Source organism: Malaclemys terrapin, chromosome 1 (genome assembly GCF_027887155.1).
Source record: "Malaclemys terrapin pileata isolate rMalTer1 chromosome 1, rMalTer1.hap1, whole genome shotgun sequence".
NCBI lineage: Eukaryota > Metazoa > Chordata > Testudines > Emydidae > Malaclemys > Malaclemys terrapin.
In genome coordinates, this window is record NC_071505.1 from 142,604,294 (window position 1) to 142,615,965 (window position 11,672).

At 52.6% G+C, this 11,672-nt stretch overlaps 1 protein-coding gene across 2 annotated transcripts; it reads right to left on the reverse strand.

Annotated features, from left to right (window-relative positions):
• Positions 1–2,612: 2,612 nt before the first annotated feature.
• On the reverse strand, positions 2,613–11,337 carry GPR162 (G protein-coupled receptor 162). Of its 2 annotated transcripts, XM_054041686.1 has the most exons (6): positions 11,036–11,337; positions 10,468–10,501; positions 6,543–8,386; positions 5,171–5,360; positions 3,754–3,905; positions 2,613–3,506 (listed from the first exon to the last, which is right to left on the reverse strand). In XM_054041686.1, exons 3-6 carry the CDS (start codon positions 7,407–7,409, stop codon positions 2,976–2,978), a joined length of 1,740 nt encoding a protein of 579 aa, XP_053897661.1. In that variant the 5' UTR covers positions 7,410–8,386; positions 10,468–10,501; positions 11,036–11,337; the 3' UTR covers positions 2,613–2,975. The 2 variants fall into 2 exon arrangements, with proteins under 2 accessions (XP_053897661.1, XP_053897653.1); XM_054041678.1 differs by lacking the exon at positions 10,468–10,501.
• Positions 11,338–11,672: the final 335 nt, after the last annotated feature.

Here is an 11,672-nt window from a genome sequence, read left to right on the forward strand (position 1 = left end):
GACCTCCCACTCCCAAATCCCCTGCCTGGAGCAGAGGTTAAAGGCTGGCAGCCAAGCAATTACGGCGGACACTGGTGTCTTGATTTGCAAAGGTACCAAGTATCTGCAGCACCATTGACTGCAGTAAAGGTTGGCTCAGCACCTCTGAAAATCAGGCCAGCTCCATACTGTTGCCACCCCTCAATTTTATTCTGAGTCTGGGATGTTTGGGGCATTTCTCAAATCCCCAGCTCCTTGAGTCATGTGACAACAGGAGACTCAACTTTCATTTTAAAAAATGAGTAAATTTCTAGCCTTCATAGGCATGGAGAAAAGCTTGAAAATATGACCCTGAAGCCTCAAACCCCAACATTTATTATTTGTTTAAACTCTCATGTTTTGGGGTCCTAACTCATGATTTTTTAATGCTTGGGGTTTGCAATCTACTATGACCTGATGATCTTGTGGATGCTCAGGCCAACCCAATCCCCACTCCGTATGGACTAACAGACCTACAACACTCCCTCCTTCCCCAACTTGATTGTTTCTCGTGATCACATCCCAATATTGTATTTACCATGGTGCAGCCTGGCTTAGCAGCCATAAACTCATGGGCAGCTGGTGAATGAGCATTTGGGGGAGGCTAGCCCCTAGCCCCTTCCCGTCTGCCCAAGGCCCTGCCCCTCCACTTCTACACCCCTCCCGCACTGGAGCCCAGAGCACACACACCCCCATGGCCACCCTCCCGCACACTCTCAGCCCCAGGCAGGCGGTGCAGCCAGAGCATGCCCTGCTCCAGAGCCCTGGGTGGGCAAATTGGTCCAATGTCAGGTGGGTGGATGGGTGGGCAGGCAGCACGGCATGGCCCCAACCGCGGGCCTTTTGCACACTGGCTGCAGCCGACCTGCCCCAGCCTCTTGGCCACAGAAGAGCGGGAAGGGAATTGGAAGTAGACAGGAGGAGGTCTGGGGGCAGAGTGTGGGTGGGGCCACGCAAGACTGTTTGGGGAGGCACAGCCTTCCCCTGGGCCCTGCCTATGCTACCCACTGCCCATGAATAAACTAGACCAGATCTGTAAGGCAACCTCTTCTCAGGCTGATGCCCCTTTTGTTTGAACTGATGCCCCATGTTCATTCTCTCAGAATACACCTGAGAGACCGTCTAAGCTGTTACTGGTTAACATACTCTTTGGATTCCACTGCTGCAAGCAGTGCCCCAGTGATAAAGGGCCCTGTATCCTATTCCCCAGTCCCTCTGGGCTAGCCAGTCTCTTCAATCTGGGGCAGAATTGGAATGATGTCCTACAGGTGAAAGGCTCCATGAATATAAGAACGGCCATACCAACAGTCCATCTAGCCCAGTATCCTGTCTTCTGACAGTGGCCAATGCCAGGTGCCCCAGAGGGAATGAACAGAGCAGGTAATCATCAAGTGATCCATCCCCTGTCACCCATTCCCTTTGATCCATTGACAGACACACTAGTCCACCTTGGTATGAAGGGGAAACCAGCTATGGTGTGTTTTGGTTTCCATCATGGATGAAGTTCAGCAAGTGCTGTCCCTGGGGTCTGCATACAGTAGAGGCTTCTTTGTGCTCCTCTCCAGGATACCCTGGTTTTGTTCCTGAATCTGGGAGAAAAGCATTGGCAACTCTGTGAAGTGAGAAGGTCTGCAGCAGGTGCTCTACAGGCAGTGGGTGAGGGTCAGCTGGATGGATGGAATTTTGGTGTCAGGGTTCAATTATAAAGCCAGGTTGCATTATATGTCTAGGACAGCTCCTGCTGTTAACCACTGGAATGCGTTACCTAGGGAGGTGGTGGAGTCTCCTTCCTTGGAGGTTTTTAAGGCCCGGCTTGACAAAGCCCTGGCTGGGATGATTTAGCTGGGAATTGGTCCTGCTTTGAGCAGGGGGTTGGACTAGATGACCTCTTGAGGTCCCTTCCAACTCTGATATTCTATGATTCTATGAACCCCCATCTTTGAACCTCCTTACCTGTCTGTCCTTCCCTAATGTCCCCTGAACACCTCAATCTAATGCTGTCATGACAGTATCTTTACTCATTCCTGGGGGCTGAGAGTCCAGGCAGCCAAGATTAATCCTAATGCCTGTAAACAGGCTCCATAAGCAAAATATTTTTTTCCTTGTCTTCATTCTCATCATCTCCAGCAGATTTAACCACTCTCTGAAACAGGACTGGTACAAGGTGGTGGTTTTTATTCTAGTTGAGATATAAAAACACAAGCAGCCACCGGTGCCTTTTTACACTAACACTCCCATTCTTGGTACCCTGGTGAAACTGAACCAGTGGTAGAAAGGGTGGAAATTTTAGGAACAAAGTCTAGTGTGGATACAGCCCAAGTCACCCCTGAGACTGACAACAGAACTATCCCTCTTGTGTCCTGAAAATCCTCCCTGGTACAGGACTCGCCTTCACTTCCTGCCCTGTTGCTGTTAAATATCTGCTGCCTCCCACTCTAATCTGTGGCACTGTTAAGATGGGTGGCAGTGGGAGCTTTGCCTGTTCCTTATGTCCCTCCCTGGCAGCCTGGGAAACTTCATTAAACATTTTGTCAATCACTTTGTTGCCATGGAAATGAGGTTATTATTAATACAGCATTTTAAAAACACACACATTTGACACTCCAAATATAGAATTTTAATACTATTCTGTCCCCACTTCTGCTCTCAGGGGCATTTTCAGTGATGAGTGGAGCTAATGAGAGCGTGGACCTAACAAGGGGTGGAGCTAACAGAGGGCAACCCCCAAGTCATATTTATAACCTGTGAGCAGGCACAGGCTGCTCATGTCCCTGGCTCCTTCGTGCAGACCTGTTGCACTTGTCCCCCAACCACTGCAGCATACATGGAGGGTGCCTTGTTTCTGCCAGCTGTTGAGAAATATGAGAACATAAATTATCCATTGGGTCCCAGGAGCAAGGGAACATTGAAAGTTTCATTTAAGAATCCCAATGGCAGTGTATGTCTTTGATGCAATCTCATAGGTTGAGCTCCCTGAAGGTATGTGCCTCACAGGCTTCAAGGGTCCTTTCATGTGCCTGCTGTCTGTCCTGCAGATGCCAGTCTTCGCTGCCAGACAGTGAGCAGCGTCGTGCTCGATCAGGACCCTCTTCCTCCTCCTCAGCACCCCCCAGGGAGAGGCGGCGGTCCCGGCGCAATGTGAGTGGGAGGCGGGAGTGGCGTGGACTGCAGGCTGGGGAGGGTAGAGGTGTCTCATCGATGAATGTGGTAATCTCATCCCTGAAGAAGCAGGCGCTGGAGCTGGATCCTCTGGGGAGCAGCCCCCCCTCAAGAAACTGCCGGAGAGTTGTTAGCTCATTTTCAGGGGGCCGCCGGCGGTGGTGGTAGTCACGCAGTTCAGGAGGAAGGAAGCCAGGGCCCCCAGGCTTGCGGGGAGTGGCGACTCGGATGTCATCAGATGATGACCACTTGTGAAGAAAGGATGGAGTGGAACGGTGGGAGGAGAAGATGTTAGTCTCATCATGGGACATTCTCCGGGAGATGGGGACCTGAAAGAAGGTAAGAGAAGATGAAGGTGAGGGGAAGGGAGATACTGCAAGGCTTGGGGAAAGCCTCAGAGATAGAGTGAAAGAAGGAAAGAGTTTCAGAGAGGGGAATCCATGGGTTATACACATATGGGAGGCTAGTGACCCCTTAAGACCCCAATAGAGTTCCAGGGAGGGGAATATCTGGGTGCGACCCACAAGGGAGATGGGACTGGAGGGTATGGTGCCCCTTGCAGTCCCTACAACTCACCTGCAGATAGTGCACCCTGTCGTGGGGCAGCAGCATGTGATTCATGGGCAGCAGCTTGACGTCCCTGGGATCCCGTTTCACAGCTGCAGCGCCATTGGCATCAAATCGCACCTTACAGATCCGCCCATCGCCGTACTCCTCACAGGCCCCATCTTGATGGGGAGAAATGGTGCACAACACTGTCAGCTGGGAATCTCCTGTCACTGCATGTTCAAGGAGCCTGCATACCCTCCTTTCAAATGCCCTTGTTTTCAATGTGTCCCATAGCTCCTGCTGTCTGCCCTCTTCCCACATGACAAACCCCTCTTTCCAGTTATCCCCCTCCACACTGATCTAGGGAGTATTGGGTCTACCCTGTCCCAGCTCACATCCCCAAATGTTTTGCCACCAGAACAGAGAGAAATATGGATGCTCAGCTCACAATGTTGGGGGTGGGGGGGGTCTGTGGCAGGGCAGAGACTCACCAGCACGGCACCTCCTGCTGGTTGTCCAGGGAATTAGCTCTTTTCCAACCCAGAGCGCCCTCTGCAGACTGGTGTCTTGCCTGCCGCTGGCCCCTGTGTCCCTTCTGGACCCCAGTGCCCTTTGCCCAAGGGTTCTGCCCACCATAGCAACCCACAATCTGGGTCTCCCCACCCCAGGGAACCCCCAATCCCCTATCCCCACCTTGCCTCAGTGGCTACTGCCAGTCTACATTTAGCCCCCGCTCACTGGGGCAGACGGCAGTCTGTAAACCACTCATCATTGGCAAGGGGGGTTGGACCAGCTGCCTCTGCCTATTCCTGGGCTGCCCCTCTGCAGCCCTACTACCCTCTCATGGGCCCTTAACTCGGCCTGCAGCGTGGGGCTTTTCTAGGCTGGAGCTCCCCAGCTCCCGCTGCCCTTCCCCAGCACTGATCCACCCTAGGTACCCTGCTTAGCTCCCCAGGCAGCCAGCTAGAGAGAGAGTGTTTTTCTTCCTGGCCCACCGCCCTCTTATAAGGGCCAGCTGGGCCCTGATTGCACTGGCTACAGCTGTGGCTGCTTTCCCAATCAGCCCAGCTTTTCCCCTGCTACAGCCCTCTCCCAGGGCTGTTTTAAGCCCTTCTGGGCAGGAGTGGGGTAACCACCCTGCTACAGGGTCCCACTGTGGTTTGGAGGTTTACATCCTGTGTCTTGCCCCACCATCATAATTTGGGTGTCTGAGTAATTCTGTTCATCCTTTGGTTAGTGTGGGAGGGTGCATGTATTGCTCCAGCACCCACAAAAGGTGTTGTCCCTTTCCCATTTGTAGAACCCCAGCTACAACCCTGAATACATCCTAGCCCTGCCAAAAGTACTCTGGCCGGACACTCAGTGTTGCCAGGCCCACTTTGCTGTCTGTCCCAGGGGCAGGGTTTGTGATTAGGGAGATGGTGGGAATATTGGGGGGGCTCACCATCATCCCCTTCTTCCTCTGTCATAATGGCCACACACTGCTCCCACACGGTGCGGACATCAGCTCGGTAGCGCTCACAGGACCATATGAAGGAGGGGAGCAGCAAGGTCTGCACCATGGAGCACCAGAGCACTGCCAGCACCATCCAGGTGGGGGCGGTATCATAGCGCAGGCTGAAAAAACTCACCACCTTGGGGGTAGGAAGAAAACAGACAGTGAGTGGGAGAGAGACATACATGGTCACAGAAAGAGAGAGGGGGAAGAGACAGACCGCATGGGAGTGAACTGTGCAGTCAAATGACTGATTGGCAAAGGGTTCTTAAAATAATTGGTTTGGGGTTTTTATTTTTTCAAAGTCTCCTTGTTTTGTCCCTTACAGATGTCATGAATGTGAAGGCTCGGCTGCCCTGGGTTTGCGGGAGGACTTGGGGGCTCTGAGAGCACCTATTCTGCACTCTCATATGTTAACTGAAGGTCTGAGCCCTATAACAGCCATCCTTTCTCAACAGTGCTCATTATGCACTGGAGTTAAATAGGTGTCTGCAAAGAACACAGATTTTGAAACACTCCCTTCTCTTAATTGCTCCCTTTCAGTTTTGTGAATTTCAGCAGTTTGTCACCTGTCCATAGAATCTTCCAGGATAGACCAGAACTGAATTTCTACTAAGAAAATACATTCAGATGGAAGAAACCAACCCAACCCAAAAACAAACCTTCAACCCCCCTAGCAACTTTCAGGCCTTTTGTATCATCTATACATGAGCAAACAATGGACACAAACCCTGGTATTTATTCCTGTGCAGGTCACTTTTAAGTTTGCAGCACAGTTTCTATTCCAGCCCCTTGGTCTGGTAATTCAGAGCTTTGCAAGCCTTTCAACTGTGGGGTTAGCATTTTTTAAAAAAAGTTTGAGCAAAAAATAGCTTGTCCATTTTGAGAATAAGGCAAACATATTCCTGCTGCAGAAGAAGCAAATTCCTGCACCCTGAATGCCTTTAGAAACTACACAGAGCCAAATATAGAGACCTCTTGTTTGGGGAGGGAAGGCAGGTGAGAGAGTCTCTTATCTAAAGTCTCAAGCAATAAGGAAGCTGGATTAATCGTAGGCTGATCTCAGTGTGGAGCTAAAGGGACACAGAAAGGGGCTTCCATATCCCTTCTCCAGTGGCACTCAGACTAGGACTAAACCACTCCAAAAATGCAGCCTGCAGTGGGGCAGACTGAAGGGGCTAGCTGAGCACTGCACTAAGCTGGAGACCTCTTTACTACATTCTCCACCCTCTCTTGGCCACACCCGCTAATCCCTTGAGAAGAGGATTGGGGAGTGAGTTGGTGGCCTACTGGGGTGGAGAAGGGGCAGCCTGCTCCTTACCAAGATGGGTACCCCGGTGAGTGTGTCATACAGGAAGACAATGGCACTGATGAGGTTGGTCATCTGCATGGAGGTCTTGGCTGACTCTGAGCCATCCAGCGATGACCTCCTCTTGCCCCTGACATCCTCTACAACGATGGCCGGCACATTGAAGGTATTGTGTGTTGAGGCGGGGAAGGAGGAGGAAGCTTCCTCTGTCTGCCGGTGACGACATCTCTGGTGCCTTTGGTGCGCCCACAGGGTCTGGTAGAAGGTGATGCCCACACACACCAAGCCCATGACGATTCCTCCCAGGAGCAGGAGGCTGAAGCAGACACCAAATCCCAGCCCAATCTTGCTGACGATGAACTGGCAGCCACGGGCATAATAGCGCTCACCATTGTTGTGCCAGCCAATGGAGGGCAGAGTGGAGAGGATGAATGATACCATCCAGATGCCCATCACTGCGTGCAGAGCCTGCTTCTTGGCATTACTCAGCCGGTAGTTTACTGGCCACCTCACCATCCACATACGGTGATAGGACAAGGAAGCCACTGTGAAGCAGGTGGCCAGGGCGAGGGTATAGTATGTGGAGACAAAGACTTTGCAGATGCTCTCATTCCAGTCATAATCGGAGGACTCGCGCCGGAGCTGCACCACGGCGTAGGTGGTGAGGGGTACAGCTGCCATGAGGATGTGGGTCCCAGCTAGGAAGCACAGCAGCAGCTCCAGGGGTTTGTGCTTCTGCTGCTTAGCTGTGATGCTCAGGATAATCCAGGAGTTGGCCAGCAGGGCTAGCAGTCCACATGCCAGCCACCACAATGAATTGTTGTGCAGGGTCGACTCTGACAGGTCACCCACGCTGCTGCCCCCGCCACGATGCATCATGCCTCCCACCTTGAGAGCTGGAGACAGGGTAGGAGATCAAGCACAGGGACCCCGTACAGGGGCAGACAACTCTCACATCATCTGCTCCAGACAGGAAGCAAACGGCATGCACAGAAGGGGTCACCAAGAAACATTGCTACAGGGCATATGGGAAGAGTTCCCTCTTTTTCTCTATCCCTTTCTTTGTGCAACCCTTTTAATCCGTCGCTCCTTCCCTCTTTTGCTCTCTTGTTATGTTTCTTTCACTCTTTTGATCACTTCCAATTCTTACTCGCTCCCTTGTTCTCTTTCCCTTCTCGTTCTTTTCTTTCTGTCTCCCTCCTTTTCTCTGTCTTTCTCACAATCACTTGTTAGAGCTTCCCCTCTCTCTCCCACACATACTTTCTTTTATTTCTTCTCCCTGTTTCATCCTCTCTCCCCCTTTACTCCCTCCGAGATGGATCCCCTGCCTCATGCTCCATCCATATATGCCCCATCTCTGAGTGAGACCTGCTTTTTCCTGGGGCCACCAAGGCAAACAGGTGTCTCTGGGGCTCAGACCTGTCCAGATATTTCAGTGGGATGCAACTATGTGCCAGATCTTGGCATCTCAGTTCTGGTGTCTTAAGGGTTGGTGAGGGGGCTAACAGAGGGGTTCAGAGAGGCTGTGGGTGTAATGGTGGGGTTGGCACATGCACAGTGCACAATCCCCCAGTCACCAAACACCACAGTCTCAGGGAGCTAATGATTTCTGCCCCCCAGCCCTGTTGAAGCTGTAAAAGGGTGGGGGGAAAGAGAGGCAATGATCTAATCTGTCCAGGATGCCCCAACCACCAGGCCTGCACAGTGTCCTTTCTGCCACCCCTGGATCTTGTTCTGTTCCTACAAGCCCCCTCTTCTGGATGAGGTGCAGGGCTCAACCAGTGAACAACTGGGGGACAGTGAGAAGGGAAGATCCTTTTCTCAGACTCCCTTGGAGATTCAGGGATCAAGATTCACTGCAGAAGGGTGAGAAAAGAGAAAAGGCAATTTAAGATATATCCATCTCTCCAACTCTCTCAACACTCACACACACAAATAGAACATTCTGATCTAGGCTATGCAGGGTTCTCCCCAGTGACTTTAGATAATAGACTATCCAGATGCATGCCTGTCCTGACCTGCAGCCCCCGTAGATCCAGGTTTGGCTCCCCTGTACTTGATCTCAGTTCTGCTGACTCCTGACCTGCTGCCTCCCTCAACCCCTGCCATCCTGGTCCTGGATCCCCACACACAACACTTCTGCTGACACACCTCATTCCTGATCCCTAAGCCCCTGCCCTGTGCTTCCAGTTGTGAACTCTTTTGTACAAAGCTGTAAAGCACCTCAAGTATGTCTTAAAAACCCTCTCCCTCCTGGATTTCAGGCCTCAGATCCTCACATCTCTGCAGGTGCACTTCTGTTGTGATCCACAGGACCTATGCTATTTCAGACTTGGGTTCTCCACCCAAAGCTTTGCTAATGCCCCTCATTTGAGATGTATCCTCCCATCCCCCTAATATTCCAGTTCTGGGTCCAGCTATGCCAGTGCCCTCCTGACCCACAGACATCCTGCTGTTCAAGTCTTAGCCCAAAACATTTCTGCCATGGCACCTCAATTCTGATTACTAGCTATTCCAGGAGGCCTGGATCCTCACGCAAAACTCTACTCATGGCCCTCAATCCTGACCTGGAGGACCCACAGGTATTCCTATCCTTAGTTCCCTGCATATCTCTTATGGTGGCCCCCGGTCCTGCTCTGCACTAGCCTCATACTATTCCAGCCCTGGGCTCCCCACAAAGCCCTGCCAATGCCTCTCTGTCCTGCCCTGCAGCCCCCCTGCTATTCCAGTCCTTAGGTCACATTATTTCTCTGCCAATATCCCCAAATCTTAATCCATAGTCCACTGTACCATCTCTGTTCACCTCACAGAGTTCTTATGATGCATTTAAATCTTGACCCACACATCTTAAATTCAAATCCTAAGCCAATATACACAGCTCAGCTAGTGCACCTAAATCCTGACCTGCATCCACTTGCTATGCAAGTCCTAGACTCCTGATACACAGCTCTACTGATGCACCACAATCCTGACCTGCAGCACCCACAGCTATATCAGTCCTGGATTATCTGCACATCTCTGCTGCTTCTCCTCAATTCTGACCCACACAAACACCTACAGTGCCATTCCAGGCCTGGCCTCCCACATTGCCCTGCCAATGCCCCTCACTCCTGTCCTGCAACCCCCCTGGTATTGCAATGCTGGGCTCCCCACACAGCTCTGCCAATGCCTCTCTATCCTGACCTATTCAGATCTGCTTTTCCAGTTCTTAGTTCTGCAGATGCTCCTCAATTCCTGACCTGCAGCCTCTCTTTTTATCCTCAGCCTCACATTTCACCCTCCACTCTTGCAATCTGAGGCCCTGTAGCTCCTTTCACTCTGCCAAGGTGCTGAGGCATGTTACTGGACCAGCCTGTCCTCCATGACTAGATTTAAAGAGCCCCAACTCTGCCCCACTTTGTGGGCTTTTTTTAACATACCATCACCCTTGCAATTAGGCCTGTGGCCTTTGGAGACAGTTATGAAACTAAAGACCCCCTAGTAATCCAAGGAGACAGGAGGGGGAATTCCCAGCCCCTACTGTCTCACGCACCCACCCACACCTGTCACTAAACCAGCCAGGACCCCTCCTGTTTTCCTTGGGGTCCAAATCTGCTCCCAGGCACTGGGTGGGTGGTTCATGGTGTCTGGGTCTCAGAAGCTTTCTGCTGGCTGATCCCTGCCCCTGGTCCTTCGCCTGCCTGGGCTTCCTGTCAAAAGGCCACCCTACCACCATCCATCCTGCCAGCTGGGAAGTTCAGCTCATGGACTCGTGACTCAGGGAAAGGCAGAAGAGGAAAAGGTCTGAGATGAAGATGACCCAAAAGGAAAGAGAGTGAGTGAGAGAGCCGTAAAGCCTAACAGAGATGGAGCAAGGAGGAGTATCTGTCTGGCTGCGCTGTCTGGGCTAGGGGAGGAAAGGTGCAAGGGCCGGAGCTGCAGGGCCTCTTCCACCCACCTTGTTCTTTTGTCTCCTGTCCGAGGCACAGAAACTGGAAAGGGTTACAAAGAAGTTGCCATGGTTATTACTAAGCAGTGGAGGGGTACTGGGGGCAAGGGATGAAGGGAGCAGTGTGGGGACAGGGCAAGCTGGTTTCCTTTTCCCCTTGCCTTGCTGTGTGGGCAGGGGGCAAAGCCATAAGGCAGAGGGATGCAGGGGGGAGCACTAAGGAAAAGAAGGAAAAAGTGGTGGCTGAATAGAATAAGAGCCAGGGAAAGAAGGATAGAGAGGGACAGGGACAAGGTGCAGAGGGCCCCATGGCCAGGAGAATGCTGACCAAAAGAGTGATAAGGCCTTAGAGCACAAGCCTCTGTGTGTGGAGGTGACAGTCACCTCAAGGGCAGGAGATGCATCCCTATGGGCTGAGAGCGAGACGGGGGAGTTGGAGGGGGCGACACTTATTGATCGCTAGAGAAGAGGGAAGGCCGAAACATGGGGAAAGGAGGAAAAGGCGAAATGCAGCGAAGGGCCAGCCCCCTCCCCCTGGCCACACACTGGCGTCTGGAGCTGAAGGGACCCATCTTACCTCTCGCTGGTGCTGGCGCTGCCATGGCGACCGGAGCATCTCTCCTTGTGTGTGCGTGCGGCTCTGCCGTCGCCCGCCTAGCTCCCTCAGCCCACATGCCCCAGCCACAGGGCGCCGCAGGCAGCGGGGATCGGCCCCGCCAGCCGGAGTGACAGTAAGCGAGCGCGAGATGGAGGGAGCGAGGCAGGGAGGGAGCAGAGAGCAGCCCGGAGCGCTGGCTCCGGATCAATGGTGCTGGGATCTCTTGTGCTCAGCAGTGGGGGGCGGGTGGCGGGGCGAGGAGATAAAGGGCCCAGGCTTAATGGCTGAATCGATCGTCTATTAGTGTGTGTGTGTGAGTCCCTCCCCTCCGCACTCCCCGAGGCGGGTGTTGTTCTGCTGGGCTTCCGAGCGATTTGTTTCCTGTTGGGAGTAGGAGGAGTGTGTGTGTAGGGTGCTGTGTGTGCGCGTTAGCCTGGGAGAGGCCAGGCTGGTGTCTGTGTGCCCTGCAGGTGTGCGGGCATGTCTAGATTACGGAGCAGACAGGCTGATGCGTTACAAGTGTCAGTTGTGTGTGTACTCAGAGAGAGTAGGAGGGTGTGTATTACAGGTGTGAGATCTGTGCATGTGTGTAAGGGAGAGGGAAGACTGGCCTGTG

Excerpts from the sequence above, each read along its gene's own strand:
- GPR162 (XM_054041678.1), bottom strand. The coding sequence starts at position 7,409 with ATGATGCATCGTGGCGGGGGCAGCAGCGTGGGTGACCTGTCAGAGTCG. Across the intron at positions 5,361-6,542 it reads TCACCGGGGTACCCATCTTG|GTGGTGAGTTTTTTCAGCCT; the intron begins GTAAGGAGCAGG and ends CCTACCCCCAAG. Across the intron at positions 3,906-5,170 it reads AGAGGAAGAAGGGGATGATG|ATGGGGCCTGTGAGGAGTAC; the intron begins GTGAGCCCCCCC and ends CTCCCCATCAAG.